General features: G+C 39.6%; 1 protein-coding gene across 1 annotated transcript in view; it reads right to left on the bottom strand.

Annotated features, from left to right (window-relative positions):
• SENP7 (SUMO specific peptidase 7) overlaps nucleotides 1-9,021 on the bottom strand; it is a 168,385-nt gene extending 159,364 nt beyond the window's left edge. The window contains exon 1 of the mRNA XM_054700652.1: nucleotides 8,871-9,021. Within this exon, the coding sequence (XP_054556627.1) occupies nucleotides 8,871-8,910 (40 nt within the window). The 5' untranslated portion in view covers nucleotides 8,911-9,021. The remainder of the gene's footprint in view (nucleotides 1-8,870) is intronic.
• Between the last annotated feature and the right edge of the window lie 14,183 nt (nucleotides 9,022-23,204).

Raw genomic sequence — 23,204 nt, 5'->3', positions numbered from 1 at the left:
AGACTCAAAGATCATTAATGGTATTATCTCTGTTTTACAGATGAAGAATTTAAGTTGGAGAATCCAAATAATTAGCCCAACATCACAATGCTGATCCATCACTAGTTTGATTCCAGAGATGGCATTCTTAACCAGTACACGCTAGGCATGTGGATGCTATAGGGACAGAAAATGAATACGGCAGTCCCTGTCACAGAGTTAATAACAGCAGTAGTTATTATGCAGTTAATAATAGCAGAGATTAAGCAATTCAGCAAGCTAGAAAATAGTGTAATTTGATAAACATCGTGTAAAAGGCACAAAGACCCATGGAAATTCAAAACGTATTTTTTTCAAGTTTGAGTTAAATAGGAGATAGTTCCTAATTGAACTGGGCTTTGAAGTAAGTTTTAGGTAAGTACATTGTAGATAGCAGAAACAGGTGAAAAGCTCAGTGGGAGGCAGAGCCAAGAGTGGAATTATCAATATAGGCACATGTGAAGTCTAGCCAGCTTCCTAAATAATTGAGACCATATTAGTTATCCATGTGGGAGGTAGGTTTGAGACAGCACCATTATAATAAAGTTCCTGTCTAGACTCTGGAGCTACTCAATCCTATCCAAAACCCATTTCCTGGATTACCATGTCCATCTGATATACTTTCTAATCCTCAACCTTCATCATCACGTTGGGAATCACATTCAGCATTCTAGGGGTCAATTCTTACATCCTATACCCTTGCTAGTCTCATCGCTTATATAATTCAACTGTACCCTTTAATCTACATTGTATTCCACCCTAGCCCACAAAATTCCTTTCCAGAGCCAAGTTTCCTGAAATTCTGAATCTTTTCCTTGAACATTTCTCTCCACCTTAACTAAATGAATCCTAGCTTTCTATTGATGACACTACTTTTAAAACTTTCAAGATTCTTCTCCTACTTACAAAATCAGGAGCAGAGGGCCTCCCTGGTGGCACAAGGGGTTAAGAAGACACAACCTATGGAGCTATTTGCAGCCACTGCAACACAAGTTCGATCCCCAGCCAGGGAGCTACCCACATCGTGCAGTAGACCTCTCCTGTCTCGCCCGCTGCTCCCCTCAGCAGTGTTTTTTAGTCAGTCTGCCTGTTCTGTTCCCTGCTCTGTCTCTGCTGAAGGAGGCGATCCTATACCTCTAAATCATATACAATGTTGTAAGCCAATGTTACCTCAATAAGAAATTAAAAACAATCCCTTCCCACCACCCCTACTTCCAATTAATATTGTATCTTTATTGGACTAATTCCTTTTTTTAAAATCCAATAAACTCGGGGCCTCCCTGGTGGCACTGGGGTTGAAGTCTCAGGGCTATCAAGCTAACTCCAGCCACTGTGGCATGAGTTCAATCCCCAGCCAGGGAGATACCCACATGGTGCAGAAGACCTCTCCAGTCTCCAGTAGACCCTTTGCTCCCCTCAATGGTATATTTCAGCAGATTTGCCTGTTCTGCTCCCTACTCTGTCTCTGTTAAATCTTCTCAACTCCTGCACCTCTAGCCTAGACCCCAGTTCTTCTTATCTGCATAAATAAATAAATCTTTAAAAAAAAATAGAATAAGGGCCTCCCCTGGTGGCGCAGCGGTTGAGCGCTGGGTTGCAAAGCTGCCTGCAGCCTCTGCAGCGCCAGTTCAATCCCCGGCCACCAGCAAGGGTCCCACAAGGCGCGCAGATCTCTCCTGCCGCGCCCACTGCTCCCCTCAGCAGTGTATTTCGTCGATCTGCCTGTTCTGTTCTTTGCTCTGGCTCTGGTGAATTCTCTCACCCTCCCGCGCTTCTGACTGTACCCAGTGCTTGCATAAGTAAATAAATAAATCTTAAAAAAAAAAAGAGAGAATAAAAGTCCAATAAATTGGGTAATTACCTCCCCATATTTGTGATTGCCATATACTAACCCAAAACCCTCACCGATGTTCTTAGATTACTCGATTCTCGATTCAGTTATCCTCTCTATCACTAATATTTACCATCATTCCAAAACCTAAAACTTCCACAAATTAACTCCCTGAACACTGTGGAAACTTACCTTAATTTACTCTAGTCCAAAAAACTTCTACACATGCCCAGCAACACATATTCATGAATGGATTTAGGAACAATGTTGCACTTCTCCAGTTCTCAAATATGGGAACTTTTCATTCTAAAACAAAGTGTCCTTCCATCCTTCCTATTTCTTCACTCACACTATCAGTATCTTTGTCCCCACATCTTGTCAGATGCTTTAAATTCTAATTAAAACTGAATTCTTTTTTTTTTTCAAGCTCTTGCTCCTGGACTGTTTTAGCACCACTAAAGAAAATCAGTAAGTGTAATGGCAACTATTACTGCTACAAACTCATGCTTAACAAAGACTTTCTAATTGACCTCCTAAGCTATTTTGAGTTCCCAATACCAACTGAACGTCTCTCTCAAAAGCTGCTTTAAGTGAAATCTGGGGGAGAAAATCAAATACCACATATTTCAGTCATGTGGAATATGGGGGGCGGGGGGAGGGAAGAGTACAGGAAAAAACAAACCAAACCAAACCCTAGAAATCTGACTATAGAATTACGACTACCAGAGCGGGGGAGGGGAGAATGGGAAAAAGGGAGGAAGGAACCCACTGGATTATGGAGGAGAACCATAGATGACCTCAGAAGAGGTGTCAACCTATTACTTCTAAATCATACAGTGTTGTAAGTCAATGTTATCTCAATAAAAACTACCAAAAACAAAGATGCGTTTACCTTCTATTAGAAGCTACAACTGCAATAACCTTAACTTCTTAATTTTTCTCTACTTTTATCCATTTCACTGTGACTATCTTTTGATTCCATCATCCCCTATTTCTTCTGGGACCTCACCCCATCAATTATCTCTTACTTAATATCCTTTCTCATTACTGACCCCCTTCCCACTTCCTATCAGCCTGAATTAAGTCTCTTATGGTCTTTAAACAAAAAAAAAAATGAAAACAAGCTTCTTTTCTACCTGATTTCCTACTGAAGGAAAGGAAAATCTGGGCTTGATCTCTACTATTTACTATCCTATTAAAACCACTGTCACCACTGGTAAAAGTAACTTGCTCATTGTCAAATCCAGTAGCCTAGTTCTTAATCTCTCTGATTTACATTGTTTTTCACTCTTTTTCCTTGCTTCCCAAATCTACCATGTTCCTAATCAGCCTAACTACTTATCAATATCTCTTTCTACTTTCTACTTTGAAATTAAATGTATTTTATTCAAGAGATTTCTCACCCTATATTCTTTCTGTAATTCTATTCATTCCAATGACTTCAGTTAGTATTTCTACAAATAATGTGGTTTTATCATGATTAACCAGTTTTGAACTTAAATTATGGCACATTATATGTACCATACAACTGTACAGATAATACCTGAGTCTACTGGATAAAAGGATGTAACATCATGCAACACTAGTTTCTTAAGATGAAACTGGGGAATGAGGGAAGAATTTCAAAATTAGGTAAATAAGAGACACATTGCATATTCAGTCACTCTTTTGGAAAAGGGATCATGCACAGTAGCATAGCAAAGACTGAAAAATGCTACAGTAATTAACATTTTCCAACCACCATCACACTTACTTGTCCATGAAAACTGTTTTCAAACATCCTGTGACAGTAAGGTTCAAATTACGTATTTGTAATCAGAAAGACCAGATTTTGAATCTTGACTCTGCTTCTTAGTTGCTATTGCTAAATTGCCTACCCTCCTTTAATCCCAGTTTCCTCATCTGCAAATCAGAAATAATAGCCATGTCATAAGGCTATTGAAATAATTTAAGTTTATAAAATTCTTAGCACAAATTTTTTAAGTTTGTATAATTCCCAGTGCCTAAGTACTCGACAAATATTTATCCTCAACAAATATTTATCCCCAGACCTCCAATGACGTTGCGTGAAGCAACTAGTTGAAAGCCTGGTATTAACTTGAACTTTCTTGTTTTAATTCAAAAATTCATTTGAAACTTGTGATGTATGACTCGAATATAATTTATACTTTTGTTGTTGTTGTTGTTAAACATTTCTCATGATAATTCTCCCTTGCATCTAATTGTTATTTCATTCAATTGTTAGTGGACTTCTTCTAGTGCCAATATTTTTTTTTTTGTATTTATGCATCCAAGAACTGGGGGGGGGGGGGGATAGGTCAGAGGTGCAGGGGTAAGAGAATTCACCAGAGACAGAGTGGGGAGCAGAATAGGCAGATCTACTGAAATACACTGCTGAGGAGAGTAGTGAGTGAGACAGGAGAGGTCTCCTGTGCCGTGTGGGGTACCTCCCAGGCTCGGGATTGAACTCATGCTGCAGTGGCTGGTGATAGCTTGATAGCACTTGATACCCCTGTGCTACCGGGGAGGCCCAGGGCCAATTATTTTTTTAAACTGTGTCCCCATCTAATTTACTGCTTTTGATGTGCTGTGAACTTGGAAAAAAGATATTCATATTAAACAAAGTTATAAGTAATTTGAAAATACAAATTTCAATATATTCTGAAAAAAGATTTAAGAAGCTTCTCATGAGTGAATTCTGGCACAAAGACCTTGTAATTTCTCCTCTCACGGCTCAGAAATGTTTTGTTCATTATTACTGATTCATGGCCACATTTAAGAAAATTAATCGGTTTTTTGGGGCCTCCCCTGGTGGCGCAGCGGTTGAGCGCTGGGCTGCGAAGCTGCCTGCAGCCTCTGCAGCGCTGGTTCAATCCCTGGCCAACGGCGAGGGTCCCACATGGCACGCAGACCTCTCCTGCCGTGCCTGCTGCTCCCCTCAGCAGTGTACTTCGTCAAGTCTGCCTGTTTTGTTCCCTGCTCTGGTTCTGGTGAATTCTCTCACCCTCCCATGCTTCTGACTGTACCCAATGCTTGTGTAAATAAATAAATAAATCTTTTTTAAAAAAGTAATCAGTTTTTGTAGTTCTACTTGGCAATTTTTTCCTTTAGTATTAAAAATTTATTAATTTACTTAAAAATAACAAATGCATTGCAGATAACATAGATCTGTTCTTTTTATGAAAAACTATATTTTAAAAAAATACTGAGATGAATGGCATTTTTGTTTTAAATATTTATTTATCTATACAAAGAGCTAGGGTACAGGCCAGAGGCAGGGGAGGATGGGAGAATTCACCAGAGACAGAGCTGGGAGTAGAACAGGCAGACGGGCCAAAAGCACTGCTGAGGGGAGCAGCGGGAGAAAGGAGAGGTCTGCCACACCATGTGGATTGCTCCCTGGCCAGCCAGGAATTGAACCTGCGCTGCAGAGGCTGCAGAGAGCTTCACAGCGCTGCGTTCAACCCGCTGCGCCAGCGGGGAGGCCCAAATGGCATTATTTTACATGTTTGCAAAGGTCTTTAATGTCTGGTTAGTAAAAGACAGTTGATTTCCAGAGCCTCCCTGGTGGCTCAGGGGTTAAAGTCTCAGCTCCATCGGCCGGTGCAGGGGTTAAGAGCTGGGTTGCAAAGTGGCCCGCAGCCTCTGCAGCACAGGTTCAATCCCCGGCTGCTCCCCGGCCACCAGAAGAGGGTACCACATGGCGCGCAGACCTCTCCTGCTGCTCGCTGCTCCCCTCAACCGTGTACTTCGGTCCTTCTGCCTGCTCTGCCCCCCGCTCTGGCTCTGATGAATTCTCTCACCCTCCCACGCTTCTGACTGTACTCAGTGCTTGTATAAATAAGTAAATATATCTTTAAAAAAAAATTATCACCAGCCACTGCAGCATGAGTTTGATCCCCAGCCAGGGAGCTATCCCACATGGCACAGCAGACCTCTCCTGTCTCCTCCACTGTTCCTCTCAGCAATGTATTTCCGTAGATCCATCTGTTCTGCTCCCCACTCTGTTTCTGGTGAATCCGCTCACCCTGCCAACTGCCACCTCTGGCCTACACACTAGTTCTTCTATGCATAAATAAAAATAAATCTTTTTTTTTTTTAAAAAAAAAAAGACAGTTGTTTTCCCCTATCTGCTTCTACATTCAATTTGTTGTAACACATGTTATTTAGCCTCTGGAAAATTCTGCCATATACATGGCAGAAAAGGAAAAAGCAGCTTGTCTTGAAATGATTATGAAAACAGTTTTGACTTCCCAGACCCAAAAAGGTCTTAGGGAACCCAGAGGTCCCCAGACCTTGAATCCAGTGCCTAAAGCAGATGCAGCCATGCTGGAAACTATCTCACTCCTACAGTTATATGAGTTTATAAAGACTTGTGGTTTAGCTTAAACCAGCTAGAATTGGTTTTCTGCTACTAGCAACTAAAAGAGTTATGAGAAATACAATATGTAATCCTTCACAATTCTACCTTAATTAGGAGAAAGTTTAAGGAAAACTAGTACAGTCTCATGAAAGATATTTTAAAACAAACTTCATGTCTTGTTTTCTCTTCCTACTGATATCTGCAGTCTATCTATTCTAACTTAGAACTCTTCCTGTTTTATTAATCAAATTTCTCTCTTTAGAGACTTATGAAATTCTGGTGACCATAAATATCACTTCTAATCATATGAGTTCCAGTTAGCAACCACTCATAAAGAAATGGAAACTTTACACATGCAGATTCCAGAATCCCTTTAAACTAACTGATCATTTGCTTTGCACCTGAGAATTTATGTGGGAAAATTAAATAAACAGTATTAAGAATCATTTTTCAAAGTCAATGTTTATCCCTTTAACCAAACTGGAGAACAGCTAGGCAATAGATTTGTGAATGTATTTATATACAAACAATAACTTTTCAGAAAGGGCAATTCCAAAAAGGAAGTCAGGAGAAAAAAAAAAAAAAAACCAATGGCTTTTTGGAATTAATAGCTTTATTTTCAAAATTTACTTCCCACAACTACTAGCATCAAATGAACTGTAATAAATTTGTTTAACCAGGTAATTAAGGACAGATGGGATTTAGTGAAGGACAAGGCTAATATTTTGCCTCTTTCCTTCCCAAAAATGTATTAGGCTAAGACAAAATGCATATGTTGGAAAAAAAGACTGCATGTAAAACTGAGTATGCACTATGGAAAGCTGTGTGGAGGTTCCTCAATCTGCTAAAAATGGAGTTTCCCTATGATCCAGCAATTCCAGTCCTAGGTATCTACCCAAAGGACACAAAAACATTAATTCAAAAGGACACCTGCACACCTATGTTTATTGCAACACTATTTACAATAGGTAAGCTATGGAAACAACCCAAACGCCCAAAAATAGATGACTGGATCAAGAAGATGTGGTACATATACACCATGGAATATTACTCAGCAATCAAAAAGATAAACTCATGCCATTTGCAGCAACATGGATGGAGCTGGAAGGGATCATGCTCAGTGAAATAAGCCAGAAAGAAAAAGAAAAATACCGGATGGTCTCACTCATAGCAGGAATTTAGAAAACCTAATAAGGGACCAGGAAAAAGACTAATTATAATAAAATCAAAATCAACAAGCAGAGACACACTACAGGAGGGGAGAAGGGAGTAGGAACAAAACAAGGGTGGTGGGAATTTTACCGGGACTATAACCAAAAATGAAAATGCATACATTTTACAAAAAATGAAAAATAATGTAAAGCACCCAAATGACACTAGATAAACAATGTGCATTTTTGTCATTTGTCAATTATACTTGATGTTCTTAGGGGGAAAAAAATACACCAAAAAAACACTGATCTATTGGAAGCATATATACCTATATGTATTTTTAAAGGCAGTGATATCTCTAGAATACATACACACACACACCCGGTTACATATGAAAAGGGATCTGAGGTTTGCAACTGCTTCAAGCAACGTTCCAGAGATACTTTTCACTCTTTTGCGGTTAAGTCCAAAAACAGCTTGAGATGCCACAAGGGCACTCCTGATTAAATCTGAAACTATTAGGACTGTCTGAAGAAAAAAAACGGCACAATAACAAATAAAAGAATGAAACCTAACAGCTGATTCTCTAGGTGTTGTGTACTTTACTGTAAGCTTATTAAAGATAAGAGTCCTCTTCCTCTCCTCTGGTAGCGCCACAGGACTAACACAATGAATTGAGGTATCTTTGATGGATGAGATGTTTGACAAAAGCTTGTTGACAGGAAGGGTCTCTATCTTATGTCTTGTAAATCCACTGCTGTGTTTCCAAGATGCAGTACTTAAAACTGTAGTTATTCAAACCATAAAGCAATTTCAGAAACAAAAATACGCTGAGAATAAAAAAACACAGTGAAAGCAAAGCTTCAAATCTTTAGTTCGACTTTAGCCACTTTTGGAAGAAGCAGAAGGAAGCTGAAAAAGAAAAAGGTTATTAAGCGGGGCTTTTCAGAAGAACGAGTCAACTTGCATGGTCCATCGGAGAAGTGAAGTGGCAATTCGCAAGCCCCGCCTTCCCTTCTTTGTAGCCGCTTCTACCTGCCTGGGGCGGGTGGGGGCGGTGTGAGAAAGAGGCAACGTCGAGAATAAAGGAATAGAGGAAAGTGGGGTCCGACGCCGAGAAGCTGGAAATGAAACCGGGACATTGGTGGAATTACGAGGAAGGCGTGGCAGGAGAAGAGCAAACCAACCGGGAAGATGCGTGGGTTGTAAGACCCAAGCAGGGTGTTCGCGGGAGGAGGGAAAAAATGAAAAGGGTACAGGGGTGAAGAACGTCCAAAGCTCGATGACAGCTCACGCTGGGTCCGCCGCTCGCCCGGGCCGGGGGAACCCGGGAGCCTTCCATTGTGCGCGCCCCTCCGCGCCCTCCCCCTCCCGCCCCTGTCACCCCCGCCCGAACCGGGGCAGGAGCCCGGGCAGCTCCGGGCCGCAGCGCCCGTCGCCGCCGGTGCCATCCACTTGCCCAAGGCAGGAGATCACGGGCTCAGCCCCGCTCCGACCCTCTCTCACCGGATGGAGATCGCCGTCGCCCAGGCTTCCCCTTGTCCATCTTCTCCTGCTGGAGTCGCAGTTGCTGTCGCTGTCACCTCAGGACCCCTCAGGCTAGAGAAGGGAGGGGGAGGGGGACGAAAAAGCCAGGAAAGTGAGAAGCGCGCGTGCGCAGGAGGCCCCGCCAGCCCTCAGACCGGAAGCAGCCGCCCCTCCCACCGCCGCCCGGAAGTCACTTCCTGGGACGTGTTTTCTGTGCCCGCGGCTGCCGCGGGCCCCGCGAGCCTTTTTTTTGGACGCGCTTTTTTCTTTCTCTCTGCGCGTTTGGATAGTCAAGTGGGCGCGAGGTTTTAGCCCGCGATCTTCAAAAGCTTTGTTGAGTTTGAAGACTAGGGTGGCTAGAAATTAAAGAGGGGAAGCTAGGAATTTCTCCAGGTCGCTGGATTCCCTCAAGGGGGCCCCGAAATAGCGTAAATGTTTGTCCTTTTGCATTATTTATTTTCTCACGGTCTCTCCTATGGATTTGTCCTCAAGGCTCTAATTCAAACTCAAAATCAAAGACGAGCTTAAGGTGGAGAAATCATGTAATAGCCTCGCTATCGGCTTATCAGCTGAAGTGGAGATAAATTAAGTCAACCGAAGAAAACATGTCAGAGGCGGGGTGGCAGGAGAGAAATAAGCTCGAACTCCGTCTTTGACAATATAAAATGCTGAGATGATGATGCAAGTGGAGGACTATAACAATTCGTTCGACTAACAATTTAGGGAATAGCCCTGTCCCCTGAACTCGTCCTCCAGTACTTTTAAACTGATCGTTGTTGAAATCCTTTCAAATGATCGGTCAATTGCGAAAACTGCCCTATTCTACTAGCCATATTATGCATATTTGAATCATTTTTAATGTGTATGTTCAGTAAAATTTAAAGTAAGTTCAGCAAAATTTAACAGAGCCCTCTAGTCAGGGGCAAAACGATGCTGGAACGTTGCAAGCAAGAAGGCACTTAGAGATCGGTGAATTGAGTATTGGTCCCTACATTTCACCCCATTTTATCTGGGCCAATAAAGGCACTTCCCCTAGCTCGCCGCTAGAGCCCAGTCTAGTGCTTGTTGAGTTGTGTGTCTTAATTACTGTGTGGTGTGGGCTCAAGTAGATAGAGAGGTAAACCTTCAGGTGTTAAGGACTATTGGGCTGGGCGCTGTTTTACAAGAAAGGAATGGCTGAAAAACAGTTTGCCAGAGACTGACTGACATTCACTACCGCGAGGCCCTAGTTTATTTCTGTTTAACAAAAACCTTGCATGCTGGAAAATATATAAAATTTAAGGTTCCTTATAAATCAACTTAGGTTGCATAATTTAGTTCAAGAATCAAACCAGTATAATTCATTTGCCAATATTACAGGAAGAAAATTAACTGCAAAAGATAGAAATAGAGGTGAGAGATGGGAATATTAAAAAGGTAAGTGTAAATAGGCCTAATCCATTGCGGCTGAATTAAAAGTTTCAGAAAAGTAAGTAGTTTTAAAGTTTAACAGTAGAGGTTATGGATGGAAATTAAAGTATTCAGCAGTGCAGATAGATCATTTAAATTTGCCATTAAAATGAACATAGCATTTCTGCTATTAGAATTGGAGCCTGTTTTGAATAACACACTTGCATCTAAGTGACTGTAGGGACAGGAAGGGGCACAGTGCAGGTTTTCTGATCCCATGCAGACCGGGTAAAGGAGGAATCAGAGTCCTCAGTGGGTTTTTGCAGGTCTTTTATTGGGGTTCACCAGGCATATGGCAGGCAGGGGTGCTGGGGGGCCGGGAGGCTGGCAGTCCTCCCAGCCCCCAGGAAATCCTCACTCTATCTGGGCTCTCTGGCGTTCTCTGCTTCTGTTTCTTCTGTTTCTTCTTCTTAGCTTCTCTCTCGGCTTCTTTTTCGGCTTCTGCTGCTGCTGGCGTCCCTGTGACGCCGCCCTTAAAAGCACAGTCTTAGCCCAGGTGAATCCCATCTACCTATGTCCACACCCAGGTGTCTGCCATCGGGCATGCATTCAGGACTGCAAGGATCCATCATCTATCCTGATGGCGGGAGGGCAGAAAAGCCTGACATTTTTCCTTACCCTACAGTGACTTTTAACCTCAAGAATTGCAAAGTTGTTTTTGTAACAAATATTTTTATTGTTTTAACTTTCACTATCTGTACAGCATAGTTAACTATACCCCCGACACTAAAGAACTAAAAAATTCTGTTTCTACTTCGGGAGTCCATTACCATCTCACTTTGTCTTTTCGGAAAGACTACTGAATGATTAGTTGTTAAGTGGTAGCTTTCTTTTATAGTGTTTGATGATGCTCAGGTGAAAGCTTCCCTGTTTAAAAGATAATATCAAGAAAGGTAAATGATTTATTTAACATGTCGAGGATAGTGTCATTCTGTGTAGATTTAGCTCACACGGTATAGAGCCTTTTAGATTAAAATCATGTGCAGTGAAGCTTATGTACATATAGAGATGTGAAGGGGTAGTCCTGAAATTTAGTAGTATAAATTAATGAAAAATCAATAAACTTTTAATTAAAAATAATAATGAGTGGTCTCCCTGGTGGTGCAAGGGGTTAATAAGCACTGTAGCTATCAGCAGCCTCTGCAGCACAAGTTGGATCCCCAGTGTAGGGTAAAGAAAATATCAGGCTTTTCTGCCCTTCCAACATCAGGATAGATGATGGATCCTTGTCCTGAATGCATGCCTGATGGCGGGCACCTGGAATAAGGTGTGGGCATAGGTAGATGGGATTCAGCAGAGCTAAGACTGTGCTTTTTAAGGGCAGTGTCACGGAGACGCCAGCAGCAGCAGTAGAAGCCGAAGCAGAAGCCAAAAGAGAAGCTGAGAAGCAGCAGAACGAATGCTAGAGAGCCCAGATAGAGTGAAGACTTGCTGGCCCCTCACCCAGCACCCCTGCCTGCCATATGCCTGGTGAACCCCAATTAAAAACCTGCAAAACTGCTGAGGACTCTGACTCCTCCTTTACCCGGTCTGCATGGGATCAGAAAACCTGCACCGTGTCCAGTCCTGTCCTTACACCCAGCTGGCCAGGGAGGTGACCCACATGGCGCAGCAGACTTCTGTCTCACCGTTGCTCCCCTCAGCAGTGTATTTCAGTCAGTCTGCCTGTTCTGTTCCCCACTCTGCCTCTGGTGAATCCTCTCACCCCCCACCCCAGCAGCTCTGGACTGTACCCCAGTTCCTGTGTGCATAAATAAATAATCTTTAATAATAAAGAAATAAAATTATTTGAGATTAGAAATTCTGTAGCCCAATATTGTATAAGAAGATTGAGGATGTAATGCTTTTATCTTAATGTCTATGGTTCTTACTGAACGTTAAATAAAATGTTTAAATTAGGTATTCATTGTATTTTTGTTTTAAGCAATGGGTATGCTTTTAACAGTTTCAAGACATAGAGGCAGTGTAAAACTAATGAACCCTTTATTTTACCCCTGATTAACAGTTTCTTTGAAGGGATCTTAATGAAATCTGCAAAAGGCCCTTTCTCATCACTAAATGCACTGACCTTAAGTACAATATGAATGTAAATAGTTTTGAATCAACACTGAGAACATCTTTACTTCATAAACTGTTTTTTTTTCCTTAAAGATTTATTTATTCACCAGGGACAGAGTGAGGAGCAGAACAGGTGGAACTGCTGAAATACACTGCTGGCAGGAGCAGTGGGTGAGACAGGAGAGGTCTGCTGTGCCACGTCGGTATCTCCCCGGCTGGCAATTGAACTCATGCTGCAGTGGCCGGTGATAGCTTAATGGCACTGTGTCTTTAACCCCTGCACCACCAGGGAGGCTCCTGAAATGCCCTTCATTCTGTGCTTACTAATGGCATAGGATATACAAAAGGATCTCTTAAGTATACGAAAGGACAGTAAATACTGCAAGCAGGTTTTAATGTGTAACCAAGGTTTAGTCCCTAACTTTTCAGATTGCAAAATTGTGTTTTCAAAAACCTTACTATCACCCATGAAATCTTTTTAAATATAACCACTTTATGATCCTAGGAAAGAAAAGAGTTCCTTAAATAAGCTGAATTGCATCTGGTACCCCACCCACACTATTTTCCTTGTGAAATTCATACAGACAGAAAGTAAAATGATGATTGCCAGGGTCTGGAATGAAGAAAAAATGAGGAGTTAATGTAATGGGCACAGTTACAGTTTTGCAAGATGAAAAAATTTCTGTGGATGGATGGCAGTGATGGTTACACAACAATGTGAATGTCCTTAATGCCACTGAACTGCACACTAAAAATGGTGATAATGGTAAATCCAGTATCTTTTATTGCAATTTTTAAATAACTAATTCAAAGCAATAACCAAAACCTAGAACAAAACACAACAGCTGTGTTACCACCTAATCCAGGTTACTAGATGGATCTAACTTGAAATTCCCATTAATGGTTATATATTATTTATATCATTTACTGTAAAATGACTAGACTATTTTATATAGGAAACTAAGTGTCTAACAAATACCCTCACTAAATTTTTAGCAAATGAATGAAACAGTCAAATAAAGTGCATTTTTAAGATTACTGGTTAAAAAATGAATCCATTATCAGGATCCTTTGGCCAAATCATTTTACCTTTGAAAGTCTCACTTCTGTCTTTATAAAATAAATTTATTGGCTAAGAATATTAGTTAGGTCCCTTGCAGCTATAACAATCTTGTTTTTGACACCAAATTATCTTATCCCAACCCATTCTTTAGAAATTAAACACTTAAATAGTTTGGTTCTCTCCTTTATTTTAATGGACCATTTTGATTTGCAAGAGAGAAAACAGTTACATATAGTGTATAGGATATTCTCTAATAATTCACAAATTGACATTTGTTAACTTCAGAATTACAGAAGAAACCTATAGCTTTTCAAAAATATCTTTTCAAAAATCTTTCTCCTCTCCCAAATGTGAAGAAGGAGCTGAAAATTGATATACAAGAAGCAAAAAAGAACACCAAACTTCCACGACGAAAGGAAAAATACAGCAAGACACATAATAGTAAAGCTCCCAAGAATCCAGGACAAGGAAAAAATAATGAAGCTGGCAAGAGGGAAGAAACAGATAACATTCAAAGAAAAACCAATCAGGCTGACATCGGACTTCTCTGAAGAAACACTACGGGCAAGGAGAGAGTGGAGGGACATAGTCAACAGACTCCAAGAAAACAGATGCCAACCAAGAATAATCTATCCCGCAAAGCTCTCCTTCCTCTATGAAGAAAGAATAAGGACCTTCCCAGACAAACAGAAACTATGGAACTTCATTACCAATAAACCCCCACTCCAAAAAATACTACAAGGAATCCTAAAGCCAGAACCTCAGAGGGACGAATAACAACGAAAGAAGGCCAAAAAAAAAAAGTTATTAAAAGAATAAATAAATAAAATCAAAGGAAAGACAAACACAATGGCAAATACAGATGCTAACATCTGTATTTAACCCTAAATGTAAATGGAGTAAACTCTTCAATAAAAAGACACAGAGTTGCAGCCTGGATTAAGAAACAAAACCCAACCTTTTGCTGTCTCCAGGAAACACATTTAGCTACAAAAGATAAAAATAGGCTCAAAGTTAAAGGATGGAAAACAATCCTACAAGCAAATGGACCAAAAAAGAAAGCAGGAACAGCTATACTTATATCAGATAAAACATACTTCAAACTCAAAACAATAAAAAGAGACCCCAATGGTCATTACATTATGATCAAGGGGACATTATTTCAAGAAGAAATAACACTCATTAACATATACTCACCAAACGAAGGAGCACCAAAATATATCAGACAACTGTTGTCCTCTCTGAAAACAGACATCAGAGAAAACACATACGTAGTGGGAGACTTCAACACACCACTATCAACAATGGATAGATCAACAAGACAAAAAATAAGTAAAGAAACTAAAGCTCTAAATAAGGACCTAGAGCATTTGGGCTTAACAGACATCTATAGAACACTAAACCCCAAAAAAATGGAGTACACATTTTTCTCAAGTGCACACGGATCATTCTCCAGGATCGATCACATACTGGGGCACAAGACAATCATCAACAGATACACAAAGATTGAAATCATACCAACCATCTTTTCTGACCATGAAGGCATCAAACTAGAAATAAACCATAAAAGGAAGGCAAGGAACTTTCCTACCTCATGGAGATTAAAAACCACAATACTGGAAGATCACTGGACTAATGAGGAGATCAAAGAAGAAATTAAAAAATTCTTTGTATTGAATGACAAGGAGGACACCAATATCCTAAATGTATGGGATGCAGCAAAAGCAGTAATAAGAGGAAAATATATAGCAATAGAAGCTCACATCAAGAAACAAGAAAGAACTCAAAGAAACAACCTAATCTCGAAGCTCAAAGATCTAGAAAAAGAACAACAAAAAAACCCCAAAACCAGTAGAAGAAAAGAAATAATAAAAACCAAAGCAGAAATAAATGAAATTGAAACTAAAAAAACAATCCAAAAGATCAATGAAACCAAGAGCTGGTTCTTTGAAAAAAATCAATAAAATAGACAAACCCCTAGCCAGGCTCACAAAGGAAAAAAGGGAGAAAGCACAAATAAACAGGATCACAAATGAAAGAGGAGAAATCACAACGGACACAGCAGAAATCAAAAGAATAATCAGTAACTACTATGAACAGTTATATGGAAACAAGTTCAACAATCTAGAGGAGATGGACAAATTCCTACAACTCTACAATCACCCAAAGCTAGATAAAGAAGAAATAGAACACCTAAACAGACCAATTACAAGCAGCGAAATTGAAATGGTAATAAAAAACCTCCCCAAAAACAAAAGCCCAGGACCTGATGGATTTACAAATGAATTCTACCAAACATTCAGAGACGAATTAGTGCCTATCCTTCACAAACTCTTCCAAAAAATTGAGAAGGAAGGGACAATACCAAACACGTTCTATGAAGCCAACATTACACTAATACCAAAACAGAACAAGGACAACACAAAAAAGGAAAACTACAGGCCAATCTCCCTAATGAACACTGATGCAAAAATCCTCAATAAAATTTTAGCTATCAGAATCCAACAATGTTCCATAAGATAATTCACCATGACCAAGTAGGATTCATTCCAGGGACACAAGGATGGTTTAACATCCGAAAATCAATCAACGTTATCCAACACATCAGCAAAAAGAAATATAAAAACCATATGATAATATCAATAGATGCTGAGAAAGCTTTCGACAAAGTGCAACACCCATTCATGATAAAAGCCCTTGAAATTCTTGGGATACAAGGAACATACCTCAACATCATAAAGGCCATCTATGACAAGCCAACAGCCAGTATCATTCTCAATGGTGAAAAGCTGAAAGCAATTCCATTAAGATCTGGAACAAGACAAGGATGTCCACTCTCACCACTGCTTTTCAATATAATACTGGAAGTCCTAGCCAGAGCAATAAGACAGAGAAAGACATCCAAGGAATCCAAATAGGAAAAGAAGAAGTCAAACTATCACTATTTGCAGATGATATGATAATATACATAGAGAACCCCAAAAACTCCACAGAAAAACTAATTCAACTCATCAATCAGTTCAGTAAAGTGGCAGGATACAAAATCAACACGCAAAAGTCAGTAGCCTTCCTATACACAAACAATAAATCTGAAGAAGAAGAAATAAAAAAAACCATCCCTTTTATTATTGAAACAAAAAAAATCAAATATTTGGGAATAAATCTAACAAAAGAGGTAAAGGACCTATACAAAGAAAACTATAAAACACTGTTAAAAGAAATAGAAGAAGACACAAAGAAATGGAAAGACATCCCCTGCTCATGGATTGGAAGAATAAACATTATTAAAATGGCCATCCTACCAAAAGCAATCTACAGATTCAATGCTATTCCAATCAAAATTTCAATGGCATTCTTCAAAGAAATAGAACAATTATTGATGAAATTCATATGGAATCACAAAAAACCCTGAATAGCCAAAGCTCTCCTGAAAAAAAAACAAGGGAATGGAGGCATCACACTCCCAGACTTCAAACTATACTACAAAGCCATAATCATCAAAACTGCATGGTATTGGAAGAAGAACAGACATACAGACCAATGGAATCGAATAGAAAATCCAGAAATAAACCCACAGATCTATGGTCAACTAATCTTTGACAAAGGGGCAAAGACTATGCATTGGAGCAAAGAAAGTTTGTTCAATAAATGGTGCTGGGAAAACTGGGTCACTACATGCAAAAGAATGAAGCTTCACCACTACCTCACACCATACACGAAAATCAACTCAAAATGGATTAAAGAACTAGACATAAGACCTGAAACCATAAAATACATAGAAGGAAATATAGGCGAAACACTACGTGATTTGCACATCAAAGACATCTTTACAGACACATCACCCAAAGCAGTGATAGTGAAGGCAAAGATAAACAGCTGGGACTACATCAAATTAAAGAGCTTCTGCACAGCAAAAGAGACAATAACAAAAACAAAGAGAAACCCCACCAACTGGGAGAACATTTTTGCACCCAACACTAAAGATAAAGGACTGATCACAAAAATCTGCAAAGAGCTGATGAGACTCAACAACAATAAAGAAAATAATACAGTTAAAAAATGGGCAGAAGAGCTAAAAAGAAACTTCTCTGAAGAGGAAATGCAAATGGCCAACAGGCATATGAAAAAATGTTCAACATCACTTGTAATTAGGGAAATGCAAATCAAAACTACCGTGAGATACCATGTTACACCAGTGAGACTGGCTCATATTAAAAAAACTAGCAACAACAAATGTTGGCGAGGTTGTGGACAAAAAGGAACTCTCCCGCACTGTTGGTGGGAGTGCAAACTGGTCCAACCACTATGGAGGGCTGTGTGGAGATTTCTGGACCTACTAAACATAGAGCTTCCATATGATCCAGCAATTCCATTCCTAGGTATCTACCCAAAGGACACAGAAACATCAATTCCAAAGAACACCTGCACCCCTATGTTTATAGCAGCACTGTTTACAATAGCTAAGCTTTGGAAACAACCCAAATGCCCAAAAATAGATGACTGGATCAAGAAGATGTGGTACATATACACCATGGAATATTACTCAGCATTCAAAAAAGATAAGCACATGCAATTTGCAGCAACATGGATGGCGCTGGAAGGGATCATGCTCAGCGAAATAAGCCAAAAAGAAAAAGAAAAATACCGGATGGTCTCACTCATAGCAGGAATCTAGAAAACTTAAATAAGGGACCAGGAAAATGAATAACTATAAGAAAGTGAAAATCAGAATCAACAAAAAACTATGAAACAGAGACACTTTTGGGGGAGTGGGGGGCGGGAGGGGAGGGATTGGGATCAGAAAGGGGGGTTTGCAACTGTATGGGGAATATAAAAATAAAATTTATTATTTAAAAAAATAAAATCTTTCTCCTCTGCATAAGCTAAAGGACTTTTGCTCTTTACCACCTTATGCCATTAGCCAAAACCAGAAAATTCTAACAATATTTAAGTGCTTACCATGTATCAGGCATTAGTCTCAGAACTAAAGGCAAATAACAAAACTAAGTCCTGGAATTTACACAGAGAATTATTCTCTGCAAACAGAATAATCAAGTATATGTTCCTTGGGAAATGCTGGGGTGGAGAGGGAGGGAGGGAAGGAAGGAAAGAGAGAAGGTAGAGAGGAAAATGAAGCATCATAGGGAGTTAAAAAGGATTAGAGGTTTATAGTTGCTTGTTAATTTTGATTTTTTCTTTATTATAATTAGTCTTTTTCCTGGTCCCTTATTTAGATTTTCTAAATTCCTGCTATGAGTGAGACCATCCGGTATTTTTCTTTTTCTTTCTGTAAACCAGAGACATACTGGGGGTGGGGGGGAGAGCGGAGAGGAAGGACTAGGGTCAAAATAAGGGGGGTGGGAATTGTATGGGGAATATAACCAAAATGGAAATGAATACATTGTGCAAAAATGAAAAATGATGTAAGAATTATATAAAATAAAATATATTTTTTTAAAAAAGGATTGGAGGGAAATGCACTTTCAGACAGAATGCTCAGAGAAAATTTCTCTGAGCAGCTAAATAGATAGGCAGAAACACAAAAGAAATGACATCCTATAGATACCTAAGGTAAGAGTATTTCAGGCTGTGGACATAGCAAGGGTGAATGCCCTTAAACAGGAGAAAAAGTCCAGATGTAGCTAGAGTGAAATAAGCAAGATAGTGGTGGGAAAAGACACCTGAGAAATGGCTAAGAGCCAGGTTTGACTGCGAGTTTAGTAAGCAAAGGAGGAAATAGAAGGAAATGACATTGGAGAGCTAAGGGCCATATGGTACCTTGTAAATCACAGTAAGGAATTAGTTTCTATTTTGAGTAAGAGGAAGTCCATTGAGTATTTTGAGCAGGGATGTGAGATCCAATTTAGATGTTTTGTAAAGATCACTGTAGTGGCCTCCCTGGTGGTGCAAGGGGTTAAGCGTCAGCACTGTGAAGCTATCACCCGCCACTGCAGCACCCCCACACCTCTGGCCTACACCCCAGTTCTTGTATGAATTAAAAAAAAAATCTTTAAAAAAAAGATCATTGTAGCTGCTATGTAGGGAACCTCAGGTAGATAGAAATGTATACAAAGAGATTGGATAGGAGACAATAATGAAGGTGAGAGTTGATGGTGACCTGGACTGAGATGTCAAGGAGAAGGGGTGGCAAGTCATTAGATTACAGATATATTTCAAATAATGGAGTCCAAATCAGATTTGCTGATTTGGATGTGGAGTGTGAAAGAGAGAAGGGAAGTTTGTAGCATTAGCAAATTAAAGAATGGAGTTTCCATTTACTAAGATAGAAAAAACAGGAGGGAGATAAATTGAAGGGAGTGTTTTGAACATGTTAAATTTAAGATGGATATTTTAATCAAGTAGAGAGCTGGATATGAATTTAAGGAAGAGTTACTCAGGAAATTATATTACCCAAGGAAAGTGTGCTTTTTAAATCAACCTTTTCATTCTACAAGATATTCATTATTTTGTTCCTGTTCACCCTACCACCATTTGAGTTTTCCTGTTTGCAAACTCTCATTCTCCCTAAGAGTATTCTCAAACTACTAGATACACAAACACTTAAAAAGGGCAGAAAAGAATAATTGAATGGTGTATACTATGTGCTATTAGAAAATACTGATTTTTGTTTATTTTACTCCCTGGTTGGAAAAAAGTTAGCTAAGGGCCTCCCTGGTAGTGCAAGGGGTTAAGACACAACCTATGGAGCTAACCACAGCCACCGCAGTAAGAGTTTGATCCCCCAACCAGCAGGGGAGCAACCCACATGGCACAGCAGACCTCTCTTGACTAGCCCACTGTTCCCCTCAGCAGTGTATTTCAGTCAATCTGCCTGTTCTGTTCCCCACTCTGTCTCTGGTGGATCCTCTCACTGCCTGCATCTCTGGCCCCATTCTTGTATGCATAAATAAAATAAATCTTTAAAAAAAAAGTTAGGGGCCTCCCCTGGTGGCTCAGGCAGTTGAGCGCAGCGCTGTGAAGCTGTCCACAGCCTCTACAGTGCGAGTTCAATCCCAGCCGGCCAAGGGGAATCCCACATGGCATGGCAGACCTCTCCTGTCTCTCCCGCTGCTCCCCCCAGCAGTGTGTTTCACTCAGTCTGCCTGTTCTGTTCCCTACTCTGTCTCTGGTGAATCCTCTCACCCTCCCGCACATCTGACCTGTATCCCAGTTCTTGTATGTATGAATAAATAAATCTTTTAAAAAAAAGTTAGCTAATAAGATTCTTTGTTTAGCTTATTGAGTTTTAAATATTCTATATCCTTCTCTTTCTTTTTATACATAAAAAAGCATTTTCAATCCAGAAATAAACCCACAGATTTATGGTCAACTAATCTTTGACAAAGGAGCAAAGAATAATCATTGAAGCAAAGAATGCTTGTTCAATAAATAATGGTGGGAAAACTGGGTTGCTACATGCAAAAGAATGAAGCTTGACTACTACCTAACACCATGCACAAAAACCAACTCAAAATGGATTAAAGAACGAGATGTAAGACCTGAAACCATAAAATACATAGAAGGAAATATAGGCGAAACACTCCAAGATATGCACATCAAAGACATCTTTACAGACACATCACCCAAAGCAGTGATAGTGAAGGCAAAGATAAACAGCTGGGACTACATCAAATTAAAGTGCTTCTGCACAGCAAAAGAGACAATAACAAAAACAAAGAGAAACCCCACCGACTGGGAGAACATTTTTGCAAACAACACTAATGATAAAGGACTGATCACAAAAATCTGCAAAGAGCTGATGAGACTCAACAAAAACAAAGAAAATAATCCAGTCAAAAAATGGGCAGAAGAGTTAAAAAGAAACTTCTCTGAAGAGGAAATGCAAATGGCCAACAGGCATATGAAAAAATGTTCAACATCACTTGTAATCAGGAAATGCAAATGAAAACTACCATGAGATACCATCTTACACCAGTGAGAATGGCACATATTAAAAAAACTAGCAACAATAAATGTTGGCAAAGTTGTGGGGAAAAAGGAACTCTCCTGCACTGCTGGTGGGAGTGCAAACTGGTCCAACCACTATGGAGAGCTGTGTGGAGATTTCTTGACCTACTAAACATAGAGCTTCCATATGATCCAGCAATTCCATTCCTAGGTATTTACCCAAAGGACACAGAAACATCAATTCCAAAGAGCACCTGCACCCCTATGTTTATAGCAGCACTATTTACAATAGCTAAGCTTTGGAAACAACCCAAATGCCCAAAAATAGATGACTGGATCAAAAAGATGTGGTCCATATACACCATGGAATATTACTCAGCATTCAAAAAAGATAAGCACATGCAATTTGCAGCAACATGGATGGAGCTGGAAGGGATCATGCTCAGCGAAATAAGCCAGAAAGAAAAAGAAAAATACTGGATGGTCTCACTCATAGCAGGAATCTAGAAAACTTAAATAAGGGACCAGGAAAAAGAATAACTATAAGAAAGAAAATAACAAAATCAACAAACAACTATGAACCAGAGACACACTATGGGAGGTATGATGGTGTGGGGAAAGGAGGGCTTGGGGTTAAAATAAGGGGGCTGTAATTATATGGGGAATATAAAAATAAAATTTAAATTAAAAAAAAATTAACTCTTGGGGGGAAAAAAAAAGCATTTTCAGCACAGCACCTGAAAAAGAAAAGTATTTTTAGATCTGTGAGATTACTAATTTTCTGTGCAGACCTTTTCATCCAGGCCACATTACAAAATAGACTTTCCTTTTTAAAGAGCAATTTGGCAATAGCTTGTAAAATGGAAGATGATAATATGAACCAAAAATTCTATTTCTAGATAAATTGCTAAGGAAACTCAATATACACACAAAAATATAGGTGTTAAGTATGACACAGCTTTGTTTATAATATCGGAAAATTGGAGCAACCTAAATATTCACCAGGAAAATGGTTAAACAAGCTATGGTACATTCAAGCCATGGAACAATATAAACAAATAAAATGAATGAATTTTTATTAATATGGTAAACATCACAATGTAAAGTAGGAAGCCTTGACAAGAGATATGCTTTTTTACTTCACATTTCTCAAAAAAAGGAAGATAATCACATCGAATTTCATAGAAACATCAATGTGTGAGAGCTGATATAAAAGGTTTTTGCCCTACATTAGTTAATTTAATTCTCACAGAAACCTTGTAAAGTAAATGATGTTATTACTATATTGCATTTATTCATTAAAAAAATCTATATGATAGATTCAGACACTGCTCTCAGTACTGAATATATAGCAGTTAACAAAGTTCATGTTCTCATACGGTTTTCATTCTAGTGAGGACAGACAGATAATGAAAAATATGCAAATAATTCTATATGGTAATGTAGGCCATGAAGAACAAGAAGGCAGACTAGCAGGATAGGTAGTAATAAGGACTGCCATTTTATTTTGTTTTTTAAGATTTATGTATGCATACAAGAGCTGGGATATAGGCCAGAGGTGCGGGGTTTAGGGGGCAGGTGAGAGGATTTTCCAGAGACAGAATGGGGAATAGAACAGGCAGATCAACCGAAATACATGGCTGAGGGGAGCAGCAGGCAAGTCAGGAAAGGTCTGCTGCGCCATGTGGGTGACCTCCCTGGCTGGGGATCGAACTTGTGCTCCAGTGGCTGAGGATTGCTTCATAGTGCTGCGTCTTAAGCCCTTGCGCTACCAAGGAGACCCCTATTTTTTTAAAGATTTTTTTTATTCTTTTATGCATACAAAAACGGGGGTG

Source organism: Talpa occidentalis, unplaced genomic scaffold (genome assembly GCF_014898055.3).
Source record: "Talpa occidentalis isolate TD23 unplaced genomic scaffold, MPIMG_talOcc4v2.1 talOcc4.4, whole genome shotgun sequence".
Taxonomy (NCBI): Eukaryota; Metazoa; Chordata; class Mammalia; order Eulipotyphla; family Talpidae; genus Talpa; species Talpa occidentalis.
This window is presented reverse-complemented; position numbering and strand designations above follow the sequence as displayed.